The sequence below is a fragment of the Mchenga conophoros genome, linkage group LG1 (genome assembly GCF_057382185.1).
Source record: "Mchenga conophoros isolate Kocher_MC1m ecotype Shallow Benthic linkage group LG1, M_conophoros_male_GT1.1, whole genome shotgun sequence".
Lineage (NCBI taxonomy): Eukaryota > Metazoa > Chordata > Actinopteri > Cichliformes > Cichlidae > Mchenga > Mchenga conophoros.
Window position 1 is genome coordinate 10,986,829 of NC_140526.1, and position 20,675 is coordinate 11,007,503.

Genomic DNA, 20,675 nt, shown 5'->3' on the forward strand with positions numbered 1-20,675 from the left:
AATCAGATATATTGAAAACATCTTTAAAGGAGGCCATCTTCAGTATTCTTATAATCATGACAGTTACGTCATATGAGCTAAGAGGTATAGATTCAGATTAGATTTTTTTTTTAATACACTTTCATATTCTAAACCTTTATATTAATTGATTTGGAGTTACATTAATTGAGATACAATGTATGGCATGTGGGAACTGACTGCTCCTAATTAAACTATAAACCTTTTTAAAAAAAGATTTTTTTGCAGTATATCATAAAGCATTATATTTACTGTATACTCTATTTTTAGTTTCAAAAAATAGACACTATAGTCTTGACAAGGGTTAAGTAATGTACATCTTTTGCACTGGGTCAGATGCCTTTTACGTCATATAAACAATGCCATTGAACAAAAACTTGTGTCTAACTGTACAGTACACAAATCCATAGATGCAATAAATATTTTCCCCTTTTGTATGTGATTGTCATTCATCAAAACTTTAGCTCATTTGCATAAAATTGTTTTATAATCTTTAATAGTTTTTATAACAAAGAAAATGAAAAGTATGAGAGAAAAGAAATAACAAAGCTTCAGCAATCAAAGCCTGTGCTGCAGTAGCAGCAAGATGTAGAAAAAAAAAAGTCATCTTAAAAAGGAACTCTAATAACAACCTTTCTAGAGTGTCTTTGATCTCTCGGTTTTTATGGTTTTATAGTTGCAGACTAGCTTCTATTCCTGGAAAGAGGAGGGTAAACTTTACTTCTCGTTCTGATGCTACTGCAGTTCATTGCAGAGGCTACCCACGCAGCTTCAACAGCTGCTGACCATCATATTCCATTAACATACAATTAATTTCACTCAGTTAATAATTATTTCACTCAGTTAATTGGTTATTTTACAAATGTTAGTTTTAAAAACATCTCCCTTAAATCTTAAAAAAGCTCTAGCTTCAAATCCTAAAATAACATCTAACTGTCCCCCTGTTTACCATGGGGCCCTAGAGTAAGTTTTTTTTTTTTTCTTCCATCTTACACTGATAAATGCTTTTTTCCCACTCCGTCTTTTTAGGCCTGTGGTTCCACTTCACCAACATTGATTATTTTCCAAACTGCCACGTTGCTCTCTGTGTGTTTTAGGAAAAGCTTGCTTACACAGAGGACTGCCTGTCTGAACCTTGAACAGACAAGGACCACTCTGTTAGATGTCATTATGATACACGGAGACCAGAAGGGGGGGGACCTGCACTCTCTCACGCTATGTATGACTCGGTAACTCTTTAACAATAGCTGTGCCCAACAGATTATTACTTTTATTTGGAGTTTGGGCATATGGGTGAGTGTCACACCCCTTACAGCTGAACCTTACAGTTCACACCAAAACCAAAGAAGAAGAAGAAAAATCAGCGAAGGCTGGCCTGTGGGCGGAGAGTATGATAATACCCTTCAGAGGAAGTGAGCGCAGTGTAGTGGAATGTAGCTGCCATTAGTGGGAGTTGAGCTGAAGCTGCCCAACTGCTAGCCCTCTAAGTTGTGTTTGAGCAAGAGACACCGAAAAGAGTGATGAAAACATGCCTCACTTCACGGTCGTACCAGTGAAAGATCAAGTTCAGGCTAGCTACGACAGCTTAGAGGGGATTAACTGGGTTGATTACAGGGATACTGGACAGGACTACCCTGATCATCAAGATACTGTCAGCTCTGATGGTAAGTCTAATAACTTTTACGCAATTCTCAACTTTTGAACAAAGGGACTTTTTAAGTTCTATAGTTCAAAGAAGTGTGTCCCTAAAGTGATAATTCATTAGCTGGACACGATATTTGTTGAGATTTGTTTCCTCCCGAGAGAGCCTTCTGAACAGCTGGTTGAATGGTTACCATGGCAATTCTCCATTGCCAGAAAGCAGTATTCCTGCAGTCTGTTTTTGATATTAGGGTCAAATTAGAGAAACATTTATCACATTGGAGCTGCTTTTTCCCTCCATCAGCAAGTCTTTTAACATAAACTCAGGGACAGATGAGTAACAAAGGGAAACAATGAAAGGGGTGAGGACTGTGGTGGGAAGAAACAAAGGGGATGGTGGTGTGTGAGTGGGGCCTGTACTCCGGCAACAAGAAAGGCCTCAAGTGCTTCCTCGCACAAAAGATGGAGCTCTTTTTGTACCAGAGGAGTATTTTCTTTCATAGATCAGCTGCTAAACAAAACACAAGCAGATTCCTCCCTCCCCACTTTTCAGTCTAAGCTGTTTTCTGCACTGGATCATGATAGAAAGAGTGGAACCATACTCTGAAAGAAAAGACAGGGAGAAGCTCTGAGTTTGTAGCCTTTGGGTAGGATTATGTGAGAGCATTGCCAGTTTGCATTGCCAGTTTGCATTGCCAGTTACCAGCAGGAACTTATTTGTTTTAAATAAAAGAGACACATGGGGTGTGGCCTTTAAAGGGGCACCCTGCCTTTACTAAAAGCCCAGAAGGCTGCACAAACCACAAGCAGCACTGTACATTTCTTACTATGTGACTGTGTTAGTTTATTTATTCTAGTGCAGCCACTGTTTAGTTTTTTTTTTTTTAAATATGTTCGGCTGTGTTTGTCCAAAAATGTGGGAGTGCATGTGTGAGTAAAACATTTTCCATGATGCAGATGAGATTACACATGCTTCAGTGAGCCAAAGTCTCCAGTTGACTGATATTTGAAGCAAAACAATAAGAAATCTCAGCACATGTTGATGCAGCTCCTGGCTCGTATACTTCTGGAATATATGGAAGCCACCCATTAGAGTTGAAAAAATGGCACAAGTTGTCTTGAAAGAACTCTGAAGTTTTTTTGTATTTCCCACAAGGCTTTTGCTGTTTAACCTTGTCTTCCTGCTGTCATAATTCTCTCTAACCCACAAAAGAAGCTTCCTGAAGTGCGAAAAAAAAGCAACAACCATTAAAAATTTCAGAAGGCAACATGGATGACTATGCCAAACATGATGAGAAGGAGGAGAAGGATGTGAAACTACTAAATGATTAGAACAGCAAAATGTCCTATTGTTTTTCAGTTAATCAGATGTAGAAATTAAACTCTCTTTAGCTACTCAAGTTGACTGAGGTTTTATAGCATTGCTTTTCTTTAACATGTATGTTTTTAAAGCATCATACCATACTTAAGTATTTATGAAAATGATAATCAAAAGAAATGTGTTTTAGTAATTAAGATTGGAATATGTATAATATGAAGTAATTCTAGCTACATACATATTAATTTCTTCTCCATATTATCTTTCCATTCATCCATATTTAGACAGAAGAAAAAACTGGAAAGTAGTCTGTGGTAAACAGTTTAAGAAATGGGGGCATGATCTGGATGATTTCATCCTGGGAGTGGTGTGCCTGGCAGTGTTACATGCTGTATATGTCTGCTACAGTATGACGAATGCAGCACGGAGGAAGTGACACAGTGCGAAGTCTGTTTAAGGCTCTGAATTCAGCTCTGTTCAGCTTACAGGACAAACTGTGCAGTCATTATGTTGCTGTAGTTGAGACCCTGAAATAACAGAATTCTTCTGCTGTGGGTTTACATTCTATGATTCTTTGCCCACTGAGCTTTAAAATATTGCTTTAGGTCATTGTAGTTTGTGTAAGTTTGTTTACGTACACCTCTCTTAAGGCCCAGTCACAGTATTGTAATCAAGCTAAAGTCTGGACTTTGACTGGGGCATTGCAACACCTAAATGCTTTTGTTTTTTCCAACAACTCTGTTGTCAATATGCTGATGTGCTTGAGATAATTGTCCTGCTGCATGATCTAATATGGACCAAAGCGCTAGACAAATACAGGCCATTTACCAAGCATTAGTCACTGGAAAGGTAGACTGTCCAAAGGAAAGTCGTTTTATTCAGTTGAAGAAGAGCACCAAAACTGCTAACATGTACTTTTTTTGTTTTTGGAAACTATTCCAAACAAGTCTTTCAGTTCAGTCTTTTTTTGATTGCACTGCCTTGAACATTGGCATTTAGCCTGTAGCCTCTGAGATGTAGTCCCTGGATTGTTGGGGAATTGAGCATTCCATGGTTTGAACTTTGAGTGAGTTTAATAGGATGTCCACTCCTGGGAAGATTGTGGCATTGTTAAGCCACACCTGAATGCTACAGGTCAGCATACTGTCAAAATGTTGCCTTTTAAAGAGGTGCTCATGCTTGCTAATGATCATTTAATTAAGAGCACCTGGCTGCTACTTACTCTCTATTTATGTCTGTCCTGTCTATGGAATCATGAAGGGTGTTAATTTTTCATAGAGAAATTGCAAAGAATTCTCTGAAAGGTTTTCTTTTTCAGGTGACTATAGGTGGCACTCTGATATAAAAGATAAACATACTTGGATGGAGTGGAAATATAGAGCTAGTGACAGAGTTAAAACACAATGTCACACACACACACACACACACACACACACACACACACACACACACACACACACACACACACACACACCTTTCCAAGCAACATGTCTGAGTTCAAGTACTTGTAATACATTTTGTCACTGGTGACATAGACGGTCATACCCTGATTAATGGATAATTTCATGCAATGCAGCTATCTTGCCATCGTCAGCCATCTTTGTTCTATCTGCTGGTTTGCATGAAAGTGACAACAGTGCTAGCTTGAACCCCCACCTCCGAATGTTCCACCTTCCTAGCTTATGTTGAGGATCTCATACTTCAGTACAGCTGTACTTCAGTACTGTTCAGATTAAAAACAAAAACAAAACCTTCTGTACTTGTTGTGCAAGTACTGAAGGTACTAAGAAATATATATTTAGTATTTTGATCTTTTACCCCATTGCAGCATACTTTTTAGCATTCTAGGGAGATTGTGCGACCTTTCACACTAAACAAGCATTCACAAGTATTCACTCTACTTACAGAAAACACAACTTTAAACCACTTCGTAAAGACACAGCAGATGTTTTCCCTGTGCTCACTACATTTTACAGTTAATTTGTTTATCAAATACTTCAGACACACTGGCATGCCCATTTATTTTATTGGTGTGTTTTTGGAAATCCATTGTATGATAAACCTTTTACGACCCCCTGAGGTAATCAGACTGAGCAACCACCCTTTTCTCATCATTAGCACACATCAGAGTTAATATGTTTGGCTGTAAGTCTCAGCAGGTTAACATTCCTCTGCTCTGGTCAGATTGTACTCGCCATGAAATACTGTCATTACAACAAACCTTGCTGTAATAGCATTGCTTTGCTTACATGATTTCTTGCCAAAGGCTAAGACAATGAGGAAAGTGGAATTTCCGACACCGTGCAGTAGGGTCCTTGATACCAGAGGCTCAGTGATGTGCAAAAGGCTGGCCTGTGTCATTTGATTGCATAGAAGAACTACTGTTGCATAGATAAAAATGGTCTAGATCTAGTTAATAACTACCTACAATGGGCACATTTGGACCAGAACTGGTTGGCTGAGTTACCATAGCTTTCAAACTCTCAGGGGAGCTTGCATTGCTTATTTTGGAAAATGATGGTAGCAAGACACTATAACAAGAAGAAAGCTGACTAAAAATGTTCTGCTGAAAAGTCTTGTGTCCTTGAGTTTATGGTTGATATTACTTTGAGTTTAAGCATTTATGTAGACCATGTAGACCTGTTGTTTTGCTCTTGTATTGCCTCTAATGAAGTAATGATTAACACATTCACAAGTAAAAGGTTGCTAGTTTGATTCCAGCTGGAGATACAAATGCCCTTTGGGGTTGTCAGGGAATCTGTAAAACTCTGCCAATTCAAACATGTGAATCTAACCGCTATGGGGACCTCTTGTGGCAAGTGAGCAGCCGAAAGTGACTTCTTGCACCAGTGTGGAAGACTTGTGCAGTACACATGCCATACGTGCCATCATGTGTAGTGAGAGAGCATACTGAGTGCACAACATAGAACAAGTTTACCTTTTAACTATTTGTATTGCTGCCACGCAGCATTTGTATCCTCTTTGCACAACCCTGTAGAATAGACACATCAATATTTGCTTTGTATAAATTTGTTATATAAAAGCAAACACACTCACACACGCACATACACACAGAGGGGGAAAGAGTGAGCTGTTTGCAGATGGTGTATTCAGTTGTCATTAGTACAATATCATTGCCAACTTACTTCATGGACTAAGCTAGGACTTAAGTCTCTCGCCCAGTGTTAAGTCTTAAATATTTATTAAAGAGGAAGTTTAGCAAAGAGGCTTTTTCAAATCCTAAGAAGCTAATAGACCACAATATTGTTTTCCATGTCTAATCAGCTTTACAAAGTAGATAAACGTTGCTAGACTCACTCACTCACTCACTCACTCACTCACTCACTCTTAGCCTTTCGCCCTGTATTTTAACTTGTCAATGTAAAACTAACCCTGAGGAATATTAGTAATGCCATACTCATGTTTATTATTATTTATTTTGTTTTTATTTAATGGAATAAGTTCATTTTATATATTACTATCACTATATCATAGTAATAGTGTTAGTAAAAATAATAATAATAAAAATATCATAATAACACTGATGGATTTTAATATTTTGTGAGATATCTCAAACATGTTTTGTGAGATTTGATGAGTGTATAACATCATAAATAAACTTGAACTTTGGTTTTGTTTAGAACTTTGAAATGCTAATACACAACAGACAGATTTTATTGCATGTTGTGTTTGACATGAGCTAAATTGTTAAAGTGGAAGTAGCCAGATAGTTTCTGTTGTTTTGGAAATCTCTACATGGATATCACCATTGTCAGTCATATAACATAGTATGATTTTCAAATGAATACAATTATACGTTAGTCAAATGCTTCTAACTGGATGTTCTTAACATGCAAAACGCACCTTATGCTGACTTTTTCAAACATTAGAGCCACCATCACTTTCAGTCGCCACAATTTTCATACAAACTGTCATCGCTGAAATAATGAGTTAAAGTACTTAAGATTGTTTAAAACTATTTTGCAATGGGATCATATTAGCTGTGAAGCTTCTAGCTAGTAGTATACTAATATTATACCGTACCAATGAGATGCACTACATCTATCTTGGAACTCAGCCTTCATTGTTGTCTGAACTACAGATGTCTAAAATTTTTGGAGTGGTTGTAACAGTGTTGTACCGACTGCCCCGTGATGGCTTTTCTATAGTGGAACTCAGAACGTCAAAACTGTATCAGCTTTGCTATCACTGCTGGTAAATAGATTTGTTGTTGTTTTTTATCTATTTACACATTTTTTCGTAGATAGATAGATAAATAGATAGTTGACTTTTATATATTTTTACTTCTATAAACTGTGTTATTCCCACAGTGAAGTTTTAAATCTTCTAGCTGTAGCTGTGAGCTGTTTTGCAGGGAGCACAGATGACAAGTTAGCACATGCAGTAAAGCCTCTGCTGCTCTGTGCTCACAGCAGGACTACAGTTTGCCTTCATAACAGGCCAGTTAATCTTTAATCTTTTAGATTAGACATTTAATGTGAGGTTATTAACAAGAAACCCCTTCTGTCTCCTTGGCTCATTGTTAAAGTCAGATTTATGTTGCCTGCCCAAAAAGGAAAGAGTTGCACGCTTAACTATTTGATGTTTTAGCTCTTTGGTTATTATGCAGAGCATTCAGCATGGCCGAGTCACAGTTCTTGCCAGGAAGCAACTGAACATCTCATGGCAAACCAAACATCAAGACAACACTAGATGGCAGTATTGAGATAGTTTTTTTTTTTTTCCTCTTATTGCCCCCTAGTCATCCTTGCATTCCAGCTATAGATAGGGGTTTCACGTGAATTTGGCCTTAAACTTTCAAAGATCAAGGTTTCTTTTGTAAAGAGAAATGTCAAGTTTCATATTATATCTTGTTACTGAGAATTTGCAATGGATGGTTTTCAATAACAGGTTTTTGCATGTATGCTTATCTTTTATAGTGTTGCTTTTTGCTGCAGCCTGGGAGCACCGAAATGTGATTTTGCATACAGATATATCCAGAATGATCATGAGCACATTTTAGAAATGCAGAAAATATAAGACTGCTCTTTAAGGTGATACCGTGAATCCAACCCAGCCTTTATATTCCTGTGAGAAGGCTTGTGTCTTACATATGTGTGTAAGTGGTGTGTATGAGTCAGTAAATTATCCCTGTTTTCTCCACTCCCCACCTCTTACCCCTCCTCACTGTACGCCATGTGTTAGATTAGGCCCCTGAATGAGTATTCACCCTGGGTGACCGAGTGTCCTGGATAGCAGAACATAGCATACGCTGCTGCACACTGCACAAACAGTGCATAAGTGCATAAGTATGCTCGCTGATAGCGCTGTTAGCAGCAGTGGGACGCAGAACACAGGTGAGTAAGGACCAGCATGGAAGTTCAGCCAACTCACTTGCTGGTATTTTCTGCACAGTTGAGAATACTTTTCTATTTCATGTCCACTTGGTACATTGGCTGGGTTTTTGCTGCAGGATTCATTTGGGTTTTAAGATGCCGCTGTTAAAGTTTACATGCTCCAATAATCCAAGGTTAGGTAATTTCTAGGTAATGAGATGTGTTTATGCCTATGAGTGTGAATGTGTGTGTGTGATAAAGTTAGCAGAGCTGCTTTGCGTGCAGTAATTGCCCCAGGCGCTGTGCTTGTCTCTGTTTGATTCTCTTCCTCAAACGCAAACATTAATGAGAGTGAAACTAATTATAATCCTATTTATCACCTGGTCTTGTGCTGCTTTTGGCCTTTCATTGCAATTTTGCTGAATGAATTGTCTTTCTAAAGATTACTGCTTCGTGAACGCTGTTAAGATGTTTCAATTAAAATTAGCAGTGACAGTTAAATGCGAAGAAGAATTGCTATGGAATAAAAAAAATTGAATTACTATTTGTTTCTTTTTGTTTTCATTTTTTGCTCCTGTACAAACAATAGTGTTGATAATGTTTTTCCTCTGTAATAATGTCACATATTTTATATAGTTCAGATAATTATTAATTTAAAAAAATCCATCAGGTGTTCTTTCTTTGAAGTGTTGATGTCTGTTTTGGTGTAAATCCATCGATGACTTTTTATGGGATTTGAGACTCACTGAGCCATTGTCTTTTGTCCATTTTACATATAGCTTTCATTTATTTTTTGTTAAAGAAGTGCTCGACTTTACCATCACAAGATGCTGTAATGATGCTACAATATTGTTTCAGCCTTTACAAACATTTTGGGAACCATACCTCATATTAGTGAATCAGTCATTAGCTTTGCTTATGTAAATGAGAATAATGTTTGCCATATTTACTGTCCAGAAAAACATTTGGTAGGCCTAAACTAAACTGCTGGTTTTCCACATCTTTGTTTTCATTATGTTTTTATTTACTTTTCTATCCCTTTTCTCTAACAGGACATGGCAACCATAAAGAAGACAGTCCGTTCCTTAACAGTTCTGATGCTGCTAGCAAGAAGAATGACTTCTATGACAGGAACCTGGCATTGTTTGAGGTTTATTATTTTTACTGTGCAGAATTTCTATCAGATTATAGATTAAAATCAATCTGCTGAGATTAACTTCATGTCCTGTCTTCTTTCAGGAAGAGCTGGACATCCGGCCGAAGGTTTCCTCTCTGCTCAGTCGCTTGGTCAACTACACCAACATCACCCAGGGCGCCAAAGAGCATGAAGAGGAGGAGAGTGCTGAGGCGTCACGTAGGAAGACCCCCAAGGTCAGTAGTCGGGGCAGAGCAAGGGAACACTGTGCTTCACTGTTTTAAAAATCCGTACACTCTGTCTTTTGAGGTTTGGAAACATTATACTCCTCTGGTGGTTCTCTCCCTGCCACTTTGTCCATGTTATTAAGGCTTGCTGATTGATTGCTAATGCCTTTCTACACTCTGCATTTAGACTGTGGCTGTGTAAGACCTGGATACATGCAACGAGCTGATAACATGATTGAATGACCTTTAAAAAGTACATCAATCAATACTAATGATCAATACACTTGTTTCCTGAAATGTCATGCTCAATACTCTCTCTCTCTCTCTCTCTCTCTCTCCCCCCCACCTCTCAGTCTCCCAACATGGGCACTCTGATGGGAGTCTACTTACCGTGTCTCCAGAACATCTTTGGTGTTATTCTCTTTCTCCGACTGACATGGATTGTCGGGATGGCTGGCATCGTACAGTCCCTCTTGATTGTCCTTATGTGCTGTTCATGTGTTAGTATGCACAAGCACACTATACCCAGATATACACACAAAATAAAACCTGCTTAGTTCTCCGACCAGTGTGGGACATTAGCCAATGTTTTGTTGCTAAACCAGTCAATCAAATTCAAATGTTGGATTACGTAAAACTGCAGCAATTATTCAAAACTAAACAGTTTTTTTCTGCTCACCATGCCCCCACTGTCTTGTCTCAACAAATACTGTGCATGTTCTAAGTTACATATTCTGATCCTTGTAGGACTAGATGAATACCAAGACTTTTCCTTAGCTATCAGTTAGATCTGCAGATGTTAACATTATACCCAAGAAAGAGAAGTTGCTGTGGTGTCTGCATATGTTTATTTTCTTTTCTCTTTTGTTTTTTAGACTATGCTGACAGCCATATCTATGAGTGCCATTGCTACTAATGGAGTTGTTCCAGGTAACACTTAGAACGTCTTTATTCTCTTCAGTTCAGTGTAAAGGTTTCTTTAATTTTATTCTATATTATTTTTTATCCGTTTTAAATATGTGTAGATTATTTTGCCAGTTAATTAAAATTGCACATTGGCATTTGCTATATAATCTGCTGGGTGCTCAAAGAAGAAAAAGAAAATGAGAGAAATTTCCAGTGAAGTTTTGTGTTGATGTCTTTTGTGTATAGCTGGGGGAGCTTACTTCATGATCTCACGCTCACTTGGTCCTGAATTTGGAGGAGCTGTGGGGCTGTGTTTCTACTTGGGCACTACCTTTGCTTCTGCCATGTACATACTGGGGGCCATCGAAATCTTCTTGGTCAGTTTGCCAAAATGATATTCTCCTGTTGCATTCAAGCTCACATTTGTATAGTAAAATATAGTTCTAGATATGGTTTATTAGTTGCATACTATGGGTTTTATACTGTATAGGGTTTATATCCTGCTATGATTTTTATTGTATTTGTTTTCCTTTCTAGAAATATCTGGTTCCCCAGGCAGCCATCTTTCATGACACGGAGCCCCATAGGAGTGACAGTGCCATGCTGAACAACATGAGAGTTTATGGCTCTTTATGCCTCAGCCTGATGGCTGTGGTCGTTTTTGTAGGAGTCAAATATGTCAACAAGTTGGCCTCTCTTTTTCTGGCCTGTGTGATTATCTCAATTGTCGCGATTTATGCTGGGGCAATCAAATCTGTGACTCATCCACCCGAATTCCCGTAAGTCATAGTAAAATAAACATGTCTTAACAAAACATGGTGAGAAATATGTTTTTTTTTTATGTTTTTTTTTTTCTAAAATAGAAAAACTAGTTAAATGCCTAAACAGGCTTATTGAAGTCAATTTGAGGTAATCATTCCTAAAAAAAAGAAATGGTGACCAAATTAGTATGAGTTTAATAGATGGTTATACTAATGCAGCTGATATGTTTTATGTTATACTGATGTGTAACGTCTTTTGTCCATGTTCTTGTTGTAGGATCTGCATGTTGGGCAACAGGACTTTGGTCAGAGATCGCTTCGACGTCTGTGCTAAAACTATAATAAAGGGCAACATCACAGCGCCCAGTCAGCTGTGGGATAAGTTTTGCCTACCAGGGAACATGAGCAGTGCTCATTGTGATGACTACTTTATCCAGAACAATGTGACAGAGATACAGGGCATCCCTGGACTTGGCAGTGGAATTATTAGAGGTAAAAACTGACAAGGTATTAGTATTTGGTATTCTGCATTTTAAGAGTAGGCTGCCCTTGAGGTGGCATGAAGCATACAAGTTAGTAGAAAACAAGCTGCCCTAGTGTTTTCTTAATGTAATCTCATGTAGTCTTACGTTACAAAGAGATAAATGTGATATCAGGAAGTTTTCTTTTCAATGGCAGTGAGGCGTTGAAGTTCATGAAAGTCCAATTTTAAGTTCTGTCTAAACATCAAATCTATCTTTTTTTTCATCCTATAGACAACATGTGGGGAAACTACCTAGAGAAAGGAGAGCTCTTGGAGAAGGCGGGGCTACAGTCTGTGAATGCCCATGGGGCTCTGGAGAACTTTGGCATGTATGTCTCAGCAGATATTGCTACATCATTCACACTTCTGGTGGGGATCTTCTTTCCATCTGCCACAGGTAGGACAGTATGATAAAGCTGACAATCTAACTTTAAGAATAAGATATACAGCTTTTATGACACTAACGTCAGCCTACTGGAAAGGTAGAAACCCATTTTTAAACATTACATTCGTCAAACATGACATGGTTGTGACAATAGCTTGAGTGTGCGACTATATGAATGTTCTTTAGAGTTTAAAGCATTAATATGCATTTAGTAATTTTATGCTACCTTTCATGTTCTCATTTCTAAAGTAACACATGAACAGTCAAATTGTGTGGAGATGGCACAATGCTCCCTACAGACAGTAGGGGGCATTGTTTAACAGTTTTAAAATTTGTGTTGTTTTTATCTGTGGTCCATTCCTATTGCAGGTATCATGGCAGGCTCCAACAGATCTGGTGATCTCAAAGATGCTCAGAAGTCTATCCCTGTGGGAACTATCTTAGCCATTACCACCACTTCACTTGTTTGTATCCTCACTTCTGGCGAATACAAACTCACAATGTTTATTTTTGCAATTTAAAGTTGACTGAAAAGCAGGTATGCAATGCACATTGGTTTTACTTCGAGATCCTTAACTTATGGTAATCAGATTTTAGTTCTGTGGTCCTGTTTGGCTCATGCATTGAAGGAGTAGTCCTTAGGGACAAGTAAGTTTATTTTTGCAATTATAATGACTTTACTATTACAACACTTACTGTAAATGGTAAGGTTTCACAATTGGAAATAAATAAATATACATATAGTAGTTAGATATTTATTCAATCAGCTTGTACTTGCAGGTTTGGGGATGCAGTTAAAAAAAATTTGGTGGTGGGAACTCTTGCCTGGCCATCTCCATGGGTCATTGTTATTGGCTCCTTCTTCTCTACTGTTGGAGCAGGCCTGCAGTCTCTCACAGGAGCTCCACGACTTCTACAAGCCATTGCAAAGGACAACATCATTCCCTTCCTGAGGGTAGGACAGCACAGCTTTGATGTGGTTCAACAGCTATTTCTGTAGGGGAAAAACATTAAAGCAACTCTGCAAAACAGAAATAGCCTCTGTACATATACAGTATAATAAGAAAATAGGTTAATCCAATTTTCATTTTTTTCCTTCTTTTGGGGTTTTTGTTTTGTTTTCCCCCTGAAATATTTGAATAATTGCGGTAACTTCCCAATACTTATTTGCATCAGGTAATATCTTATTTACAGGATTGTTTGAATATAAAACAGTATGAAGCACGAAGACATTTGCATTGCTTTATGCGAACTATTTGAATTTTATTTTATTTTTTTAGGTGTTTGGTCATGGTAAGACAAATGGGGAGCCTACGTGGGCACTGCTGCTGACTGGGCTTATCGCTGAGCTGGGGATCCTTATTGCCTCTCTGGACATGGTGGCTCCTATCCTTTCCATGTAAGCTCACATATATGATATTATGTATTGTAAAATATTGAGCATATATTCCACAAACAGGCCTTTCTCTTTCATCAGAGCCATCAAATATATCTTTTGTCTTTTTGTTAAAATCTTTTATCACTTTACTTATCTCAGGCATCAAATTTCCTCTCTGTGGTGCTCTACTATATTATCTACTTTACATGTTTTATTTTGTGCCCTTTTAACAGGTTCTTCTTGATGTGCTATCTCTTTGTGAACTTAGCCTGTGCAGTGCAAACTCTTTTACGCACACCAAACTGGAGGCCAAGGTTCAAATATTACCACTGGTAAGTAAATGTGTTGTATATTTATGTTTTATGATGAATTTTACTAGTTTTGCACCCTTTATAGTTTTATTGGTGACACATGAGAACCAGTGGCACCTACGTTATCATGCAAAAAATAATTTCAGCTTTTATGTATCGTACTAACAGGGCTCTGTCATTCCTGGGCATGAGTATGTGCCTTGCTCTGATGTTCATCTCCTCCTGGTACTATGCCATTGTGGCCATGGGCATTGCTGGGATGATCTATAAGTACATTGAGTACCAGGGGTACGTCTGGAATTCACTTTACACTGTTTTGATGTTCCTATCCTGCAACTATAAATTTTCATGTGGTTTGTTGTGGTGGTTGTTTTTCCATGTGACCTTTGCATACAAGTAGTAAATATCATTTGACAACTAATTATTTCATCTCAATCAATCAATCAATCAATCAATCTTTATTTATAAAGCACTTTTCATACAGAGAAAATGTAGCACAAAGTGCTTTACATAGTTAAAAGCAGCCCACCCCACCCTCCAACTCACTCCCCACACTCTCAATACACATATATCCCCCCACCCACACACACATACACACACGCGCACACTTAAAGAGTAAAAATTGGGCTGGGCTCGCATGAGCCAAGTGAGGAAACACTATAACAGGGAGCCGTCTGCACCGGGAGCCGGTCACAGACCGCAGCCTCCAGGCTGGGCACACAGCAGGAGGGAGGCCAAGGAGCCCCCCAACCAGGCTGAGAGGACCCCAGAGACCCAGCAGCCACGGTCAATAACAGCCCCGGTGCAGAGAGCGCCCTCCGAGGAAACACTGGAGATATGACGCAATACAATATATACAGGGTAAAATGATAAAATAAATAAGAACAGGATACAATATAAATATAAATAGAATAAGAAGATTAAAAAATGAATAAGAATAAAATCAAACAAATATTAGGTAAATCCTAAATTAATAATAGAATAACAGGATAGAATAAATAAGCATAAAATAAATAAACGCTAAGTAAAAGCTAAATTAAAAATCTGTCTTGCATTACTATGACTTTTTTCCTCTCTTAAACAAAAACAGAGCAGAGAAGGAGTGGGGAGATGGCATAAGAGGACTTTCTCTTAGCGCTGCACGCTATGCCCTACTAAGACTAGAGGCTGGACCACCACACACAAAGAACTGGAGGTATAGCTACACTTCAACACCAGCGTTGACTGTTTCTCTTTAGATACTAACATTTGGATCCCATTTTCGAGGAACATGCTGCATGCTGGGACATAAAAGTTTCCACATGTGTGTTTATGATAAGAATGTACACACAATAAACAAAGCAGCATCCAACATCCTGCAATCTACTGACCACAAGCAAATAGCTGACATTGGTACTGGTTCCTTGTAACAGCACAACATATTCATTGAGTATTATGTTTAAAGTAGCACAACCAATGTTATAGAAGTTTTGGTCAGATTTTTTTTTTCCCCCTTGTTTTTAGTTGATAGCGTGACTGCTTGGGAGTTTCAGTAAGTTAGCTTGCCACACTGATATTGCCACACTGATATTGCCACACTAAGTCTGAACTTCCTGTCACAATGAAAGAGAAAAAAAAAGTCACTATCTGCAGAAAACAATTCAATCAAGGCAATAGTTAGATTAAATGTAAAGATGATAGCCTAATAAGCAAAATCAAAAATATCTAGGTAACTGGGCAAACTTTTGGTATTCACGTAATACTTTGAATAATTCTGGTCAATGTGGAAATCAGTCCTAAGACTTCAGTATTTCAATAGGACCTAATTCATACTGAAACAAATATGATATGGGTCTAAATAACTGGAACACTGGTGTTTCAGTAGTTAAACAACAATCCTACAGTTTGTAATTAATAAGCACAAAGTCACAGCCCACTCTTTCAGCATTCCTTGTTTATGGTGAGTCATAGTTCATTGTCATGAGCGTATTCGTGATGTCCTTATTTTGGTCAGAGTTGCAGCACTGAATTAGAATTTCTCCATTTGCTATTTACTACTTTGTACATTGCAAATGGAGAGGATGCATTCTCATATAATCTATGACTTTCCGCATTGCAGACCTCAACTGTTGGTGCTGTTGAAACTAGATGAGGACCTCCATGTAAAATATCCCCGACTGCTCACCTTTGCCTCGCAGCTGAAAGCAGGAAAAGGCTTGACCATTGTGGGCTCTGTTATCCACGGTAACTTCCTGGACAGCTATGGAGAAATGCAGGCAGCTGAGCAGGTAGACGCGTGAAAGGGATGCATGGAGCACTCTATTGTTTTCTATTATACTGTGCTGCTGAGAAAGCGGCTGATTGTTACAAATGAACACCCTTTGTAATTTGAAAAACACAATGAAGCATAGAAATGCTTCAGCGTGAATTGTGAAATTTATGTCACATTTCTTCAGCGGTGATTGCTTTATCATTATTTTTTAATGCCTTTGTGATGTTATTCAAAGGGTATGGCAGCAAAGTGCTTGTTGTTAGCGGTCTAACGACCAATGAGCCATTTCAGACAAAATAAGGGGCAGTGCTGTAAGATTTTTCCTAATGTGATATGACTGGTATGACTCCCCCAGAGAATATAACAACAGAACCAGGTTTTCTGTTGGCTATGTTGCAAGCAAATACTGAAACCGCTCATCTTCTGTTCACTAAATGCTGAGGTTATTCATATATTTTTCATTAGGATGGATACTGTGGATACTGAGCAGGGAGGCAAACACATGCATTTAATTTATCTGATGAATAGCTTTATTATCATCCTCTGTCATCTGTGATTCCATTTCTATAACTAATTATCTATTTTCTTCAGTGATTATTATGTAGGTCTACTATGTGTAGTTTACCAATATAAAACTTTTTTTTAATTTTTTTTATAAAGAACTACTATTCAGTCTTTCCACATATTTCTTCCCCTCCCAGGCTATCAAGAATATGATGGAAATTGAGCGGGTCAAAGGCTTCTGCCAGGTTGTGGTTGCATCTAAGGTACGGGAGGGCATTGTCCATTTGATCCAGTCATGTGGTCTGGGTGGTATGAAGCACAACACTGTCGTAATGGGATGGCCATATGGCTGGAGACAGAGTGAGGACCCTCGAGCCTGGAAGACTTTTATAAGTAAGAATCTTAAGAAAATGAAAACTCACAAATTCAGCGGGGTCCCCAGTGATGGCTGCTTACCCAGATTATGTTTTAGACAATCTACAAACCTCTATAATAAAGCTAGTCTAACTTGTAAATATACCTTGTGGATGCTTAACCATGGGTTTCAGTTGGATTGATATATCTAGTCAGCCACTCATTTGTTTGCATTATCTGTATCCAGTATACTTTTTACACTATGTGATTTGTGTAAATATCTTAGCCTGCACATTTTCATCCAAACCCAGACACGGTTCGCTGCACGACAGCTGCACAGCTGGCCCTGATGGTGCCCAAAAATGTGTCCTTCTATCCAAGCAACCATGAACGTTTCACAGATGGCAACATTGATGTGTGGTGGATTGTCCATGATGGGGGGATGTTAATGCTGCTGCCTTTCTTGCTTAAACAGCATAAGGTGAGATGAAAGTATTACATATATGTGAGGGTTTTTTTTTTTTTTTTAATTCATGTTAATTCTGAGCTTAAATGTTTCACTTTTCATCAAAAACACGATTTAATAATAATCTGCTTAAATAACTCCTTTTCTTTAACCCGCCTTTGTTAAGTTTGACTTTATATGCTGTTCTAGGAATTGTCTTTAAAACTGAGGTTTCTTTTTTAATCATTTATTTATTGCACAGTATATTATCGTTGTGATATCTCAAGACTTTATTTGTAATTTAGGTCTGGAGGAAGTGCAAGATGCGCATCTTTACTGTAGCCCAGATGGATGACAATAGCATCCAGATGAAGAAAGATCTGGCCACTTTTCTTTATCAGCTGAGAATAGAAGCTGAGGTGGAAGTGGTGGAGATGGTGAGTCCCACTTATACAACTAATTTTGAAAAAAAGGAAAAGGAATTCTTATGCTTTGGATTAAAAAAAAATGTTAGTGACTTGGTCATTTAACAAAAAATCTCAAACCAGTCGTGTATGACGTCAGGTTAAACTGAAAACATCTAGTTCGTTGCTTACTATAAGGCTCCACCAACCTGTACGTGAAGAAAAATGAAAAGCTGGAACAAACTAGTGCTTAACTTAATATTTCAGATAACAGAACACCATGAATGAATTCGTTTGCACCTCCAAACTCCCTATGTTTCATTTACTATAACCATTAACATTACTCCCCCGTTCCCCAAATGTCATTCCAGCATGATAGTGACATTTCAGCATACACCTATGAACGAACATTAATGATGGAGCAGAGGTCCCAAATGCTGAGGCAAATGAGGCTTTCCAGTGCAGAAAGACAGCGAGAGGTAGGGTTGTTTTGAACCTTGTTAAACTCCGGAAAGTTATATTTGTGAAATATATGCATTTTTCGAGTTTAAGCTTAATAGAGTGACAAAATAAAACCTCATTTGACTCCTATGGAATCCCAAGGCTCAGCTTGTTAAAGACAGACACTCCTTGGTGCGTATGGGGAGTCTGTACTCAGATGAAGAAGAGGAGATTGTGGAAGCTCCTCCAGAGAAGCTTCAGATGACATGGACTCGAGAGAAGTGTGAGGCTGAGAGGAGGAACAAAAACAATGCACCTGAGAACTTTAGAGAGCTCATAAGCCTCAAACCGTGAGTCCGACTAAGTCAGATTAAGCTTCAGCTTCTTCTGGAATGATTAAACCATTTTACTTTTAACCACTAAAAGCACACACGTTGAAAATTTATCTATTACTTCTCTGTGTGTCTGAGTGAAAACCTTTTAGAGGCACAAATCAAACTATCTCCATTGCTACATTCCAGGGATCAGTCCAATGTGCGGAGAATGCATACAGCTGTGAAGCTGAACGAAGTAATAGTAAACAGATCCCATGATGCTCGATTAGTACTGCTCAACATGCCAGGACCACCCCGAAACACAGACGGAGATGAGAACTGTATCCTTTGCCACTGAAATTAAAAATGCTGTTTTGGGTTGTAGTGTGTATACAGAATGTATAGGTTTTTGTCTAATTGGTATAGTTTCTTTAACGGTACCTCAGACATGGAGTTTCTGGAGGTGCTGACTGAAGGTTTGGAAAGGGTGCTTCTGGTGAGAGGTGGAGGGCGGGAAGTTATTACTATCTACTCATGACTAAATAAGAGCTGCTATACGAGGGCACTGACCTCATCAGAATAAATTCCACCTCTGTTCAAAAGGTGGCAACCAATTTGCCTGCAGACAATTATGCGTAGATGCATAAATTTGATATTTTTTTTATGGACTTTTGATTATAAAAAGAGGTTCATTCTATTCTTGTAGAATATTGGGACACTTTTGAATACATATCATCCTGTTTGTTCATTCTTTTATAAATGAAAGCTGTCATTTATGCTCTTTTATTTCAAAACTTGTCAGAAACAAACTTTTGGGAATTTGTTCTTATTTTTTTAAGGTACTGATTCTGTACCTCTTGTACATGATATTATAGCTATATTTGGCAATTTGATAGGCAGGATTGTACCGAGTATTACACATTTTGTTAGAACAGTATTAATAGGATGCCAGATTATTATTCTGAAACAATTCTCTGATTATTTTAGGGAAACACAAATATTTATTTATTTATTTTCTAAACATTTCCCCGATGAGAATAAAGAAAATGTTACTGTGGGTATCGAACAAAGCGATGGATATTTTGTGTGTTGTACAGGTGGCTTACAATCTAGATTGTAAATCTGGATGATGGACATTATAATGCAAGAGGAAAGAGTAAGAATTTGTATTTTTTTAAGATATGAGTCAAAGTGTTCATGAACATGACCTTTAAACTGTTGCATGTATACTGATAAGCTTACATGTTTATAAAAAAAGATGCTTTAATTTAAAGTTGGAATCCTTATGGTTTAATTTTTTTTTTTTTTTTTTAATCTACTCATTATTTACAGTTGACCTTTTCTTTAACTGCCACTCTAAATCCATTCTATAAAACAATGGCTATCTGTATCAAATCTATACCTATTAGTGTGGAAGTCTTCTTTTTTTTGCACTGAATTGTAATTTTCAGACTATACATACATACATACATACATACATACATACATACACACACACACACACACACACACACACACACACACACACACACACACACACACACACACACACACTATTTTGTAGCTTCTAATAGTTTATATTACCACAGGCATCACTAATTCAACTAAGACTGAAACTCTACAAGGATTACATCTTTAAATTAATCTAATCTAGAATCTGAATATGTTTTTAGACTTTGTTTTGTGTATGTTTTACCTGAGAAACTGAAGATAATCAGTATTTTAGATCAGGGTGTAGTGTCTGGAACGACTATATTTTTTTGTGTTGACTAAATAGTTTTTTTAAAGGCAAGGGTGTGTCTTATGGAAAGTATGACAAGTGTGCAACTATTAAACACTCAATGTCAGAACAGCATTCCTGGTTCAAATTTATTTACGCTATTTAAACCATTGTTAATTGCAGCAAACTAAATATGTATTTTTTTGTTTTTATTTCTCTTTTTTTTGGTTACTGTATTTCTGGCACAGTCCACTACTTCAATAGGAACTTTAATAGAGTCGTATTTTATTTCATTCATAACTG

At 37.8% G+C, this 20,675-nt stretch overlaps 1 protein-coding gene across 3 annotated transcripts; it reads left to right on the forward strand.

Annotated features, from left to right (window-relative positions):
* Nucleotides 1–1,234: 1,234 nt before the first annotated feature.
* Nucleotides 1,235–20,507, forward strand: slc12a4 (solute carrier family 12 member 4). 3 transcript variants are annotated; one of them, XM_085255027.1, is made up of 24 exons: nt 1,235–1,682; nt 9,366–9,463; nt 9,553–9,684; nt 10,029–10,175; nt 10,551–10,605; nt 10,828–10,958; nt 11,119–11,360; nt 11,620–11,834; nt 12,098–12,262; nt 12,620–12,718; nt 12,841–12,898; nt 13,031–13,205; nt 13,531–13,649; nt 13,862–13,960; nt 14,108–14,227; nt 15,030–15,134; nt 16,038–16,206; nt 16,892–17,087; nt 17,360–17,529; nt 17,799–17,930; nt 18,269–18,376; nt 18,501–18,688; nt 18,860–18,993; nt 19,099–20,507. In XM_085255027.1, the coding sequence occupies exons 1-24, from the start codon at nt 1,547–1,549 to the stop codon at nt 19,188–19,190; spliced, it is 3,285 nt and encodes a 1,094-aa protein (XP_085111153.1). In that variant the 5' UTR covers nt 1,235–1,546; the 3' UTR covers nt 19,191–20,507. The 3 variants fall into 3 exon arrangements, with proteins under 3 accessions (XP_085111153.1, XP_085111273.1, XP_085111209.1); XM_085255083.1 differs by lacking the exon at nt 1,235–1,682 and adding an exon at nt 8,244–8,334; XM_085255147.1 differs by lacking the exon at nt 15,030–15,134.
* Nucleotides 20,508–20,675: the final 168 nt, after the last annotated feature.

What these genes read in the sequence shown, in the direction of transcription:
- slc12a4 (XM_085255027.1), top strand. Translation starts at nt 1,547, where the DNA reads ATGCCTCACTTCACGGTCGTACCAGTGAAAGATCAAGTTCAGGCTAGC. An exon ending in CTTCTTTCCATCTGCCACAG is followed by an intron (nt 12,263 to 12,619) that starts GTAGGACAGTAT and finishes TTCCTATTGCAG; the next exon opens with GTATCATGGCAGGCTCCAAC. An exon ending in AAGTACATTGAGTACCAGGG is followed by an intron (nt 14,228 to 15,029) that starts GTACGTCTGGAA and finishes AAACAAAAACAG; the next exon opens with AGCAGAGAAGGAGTGGGGAG.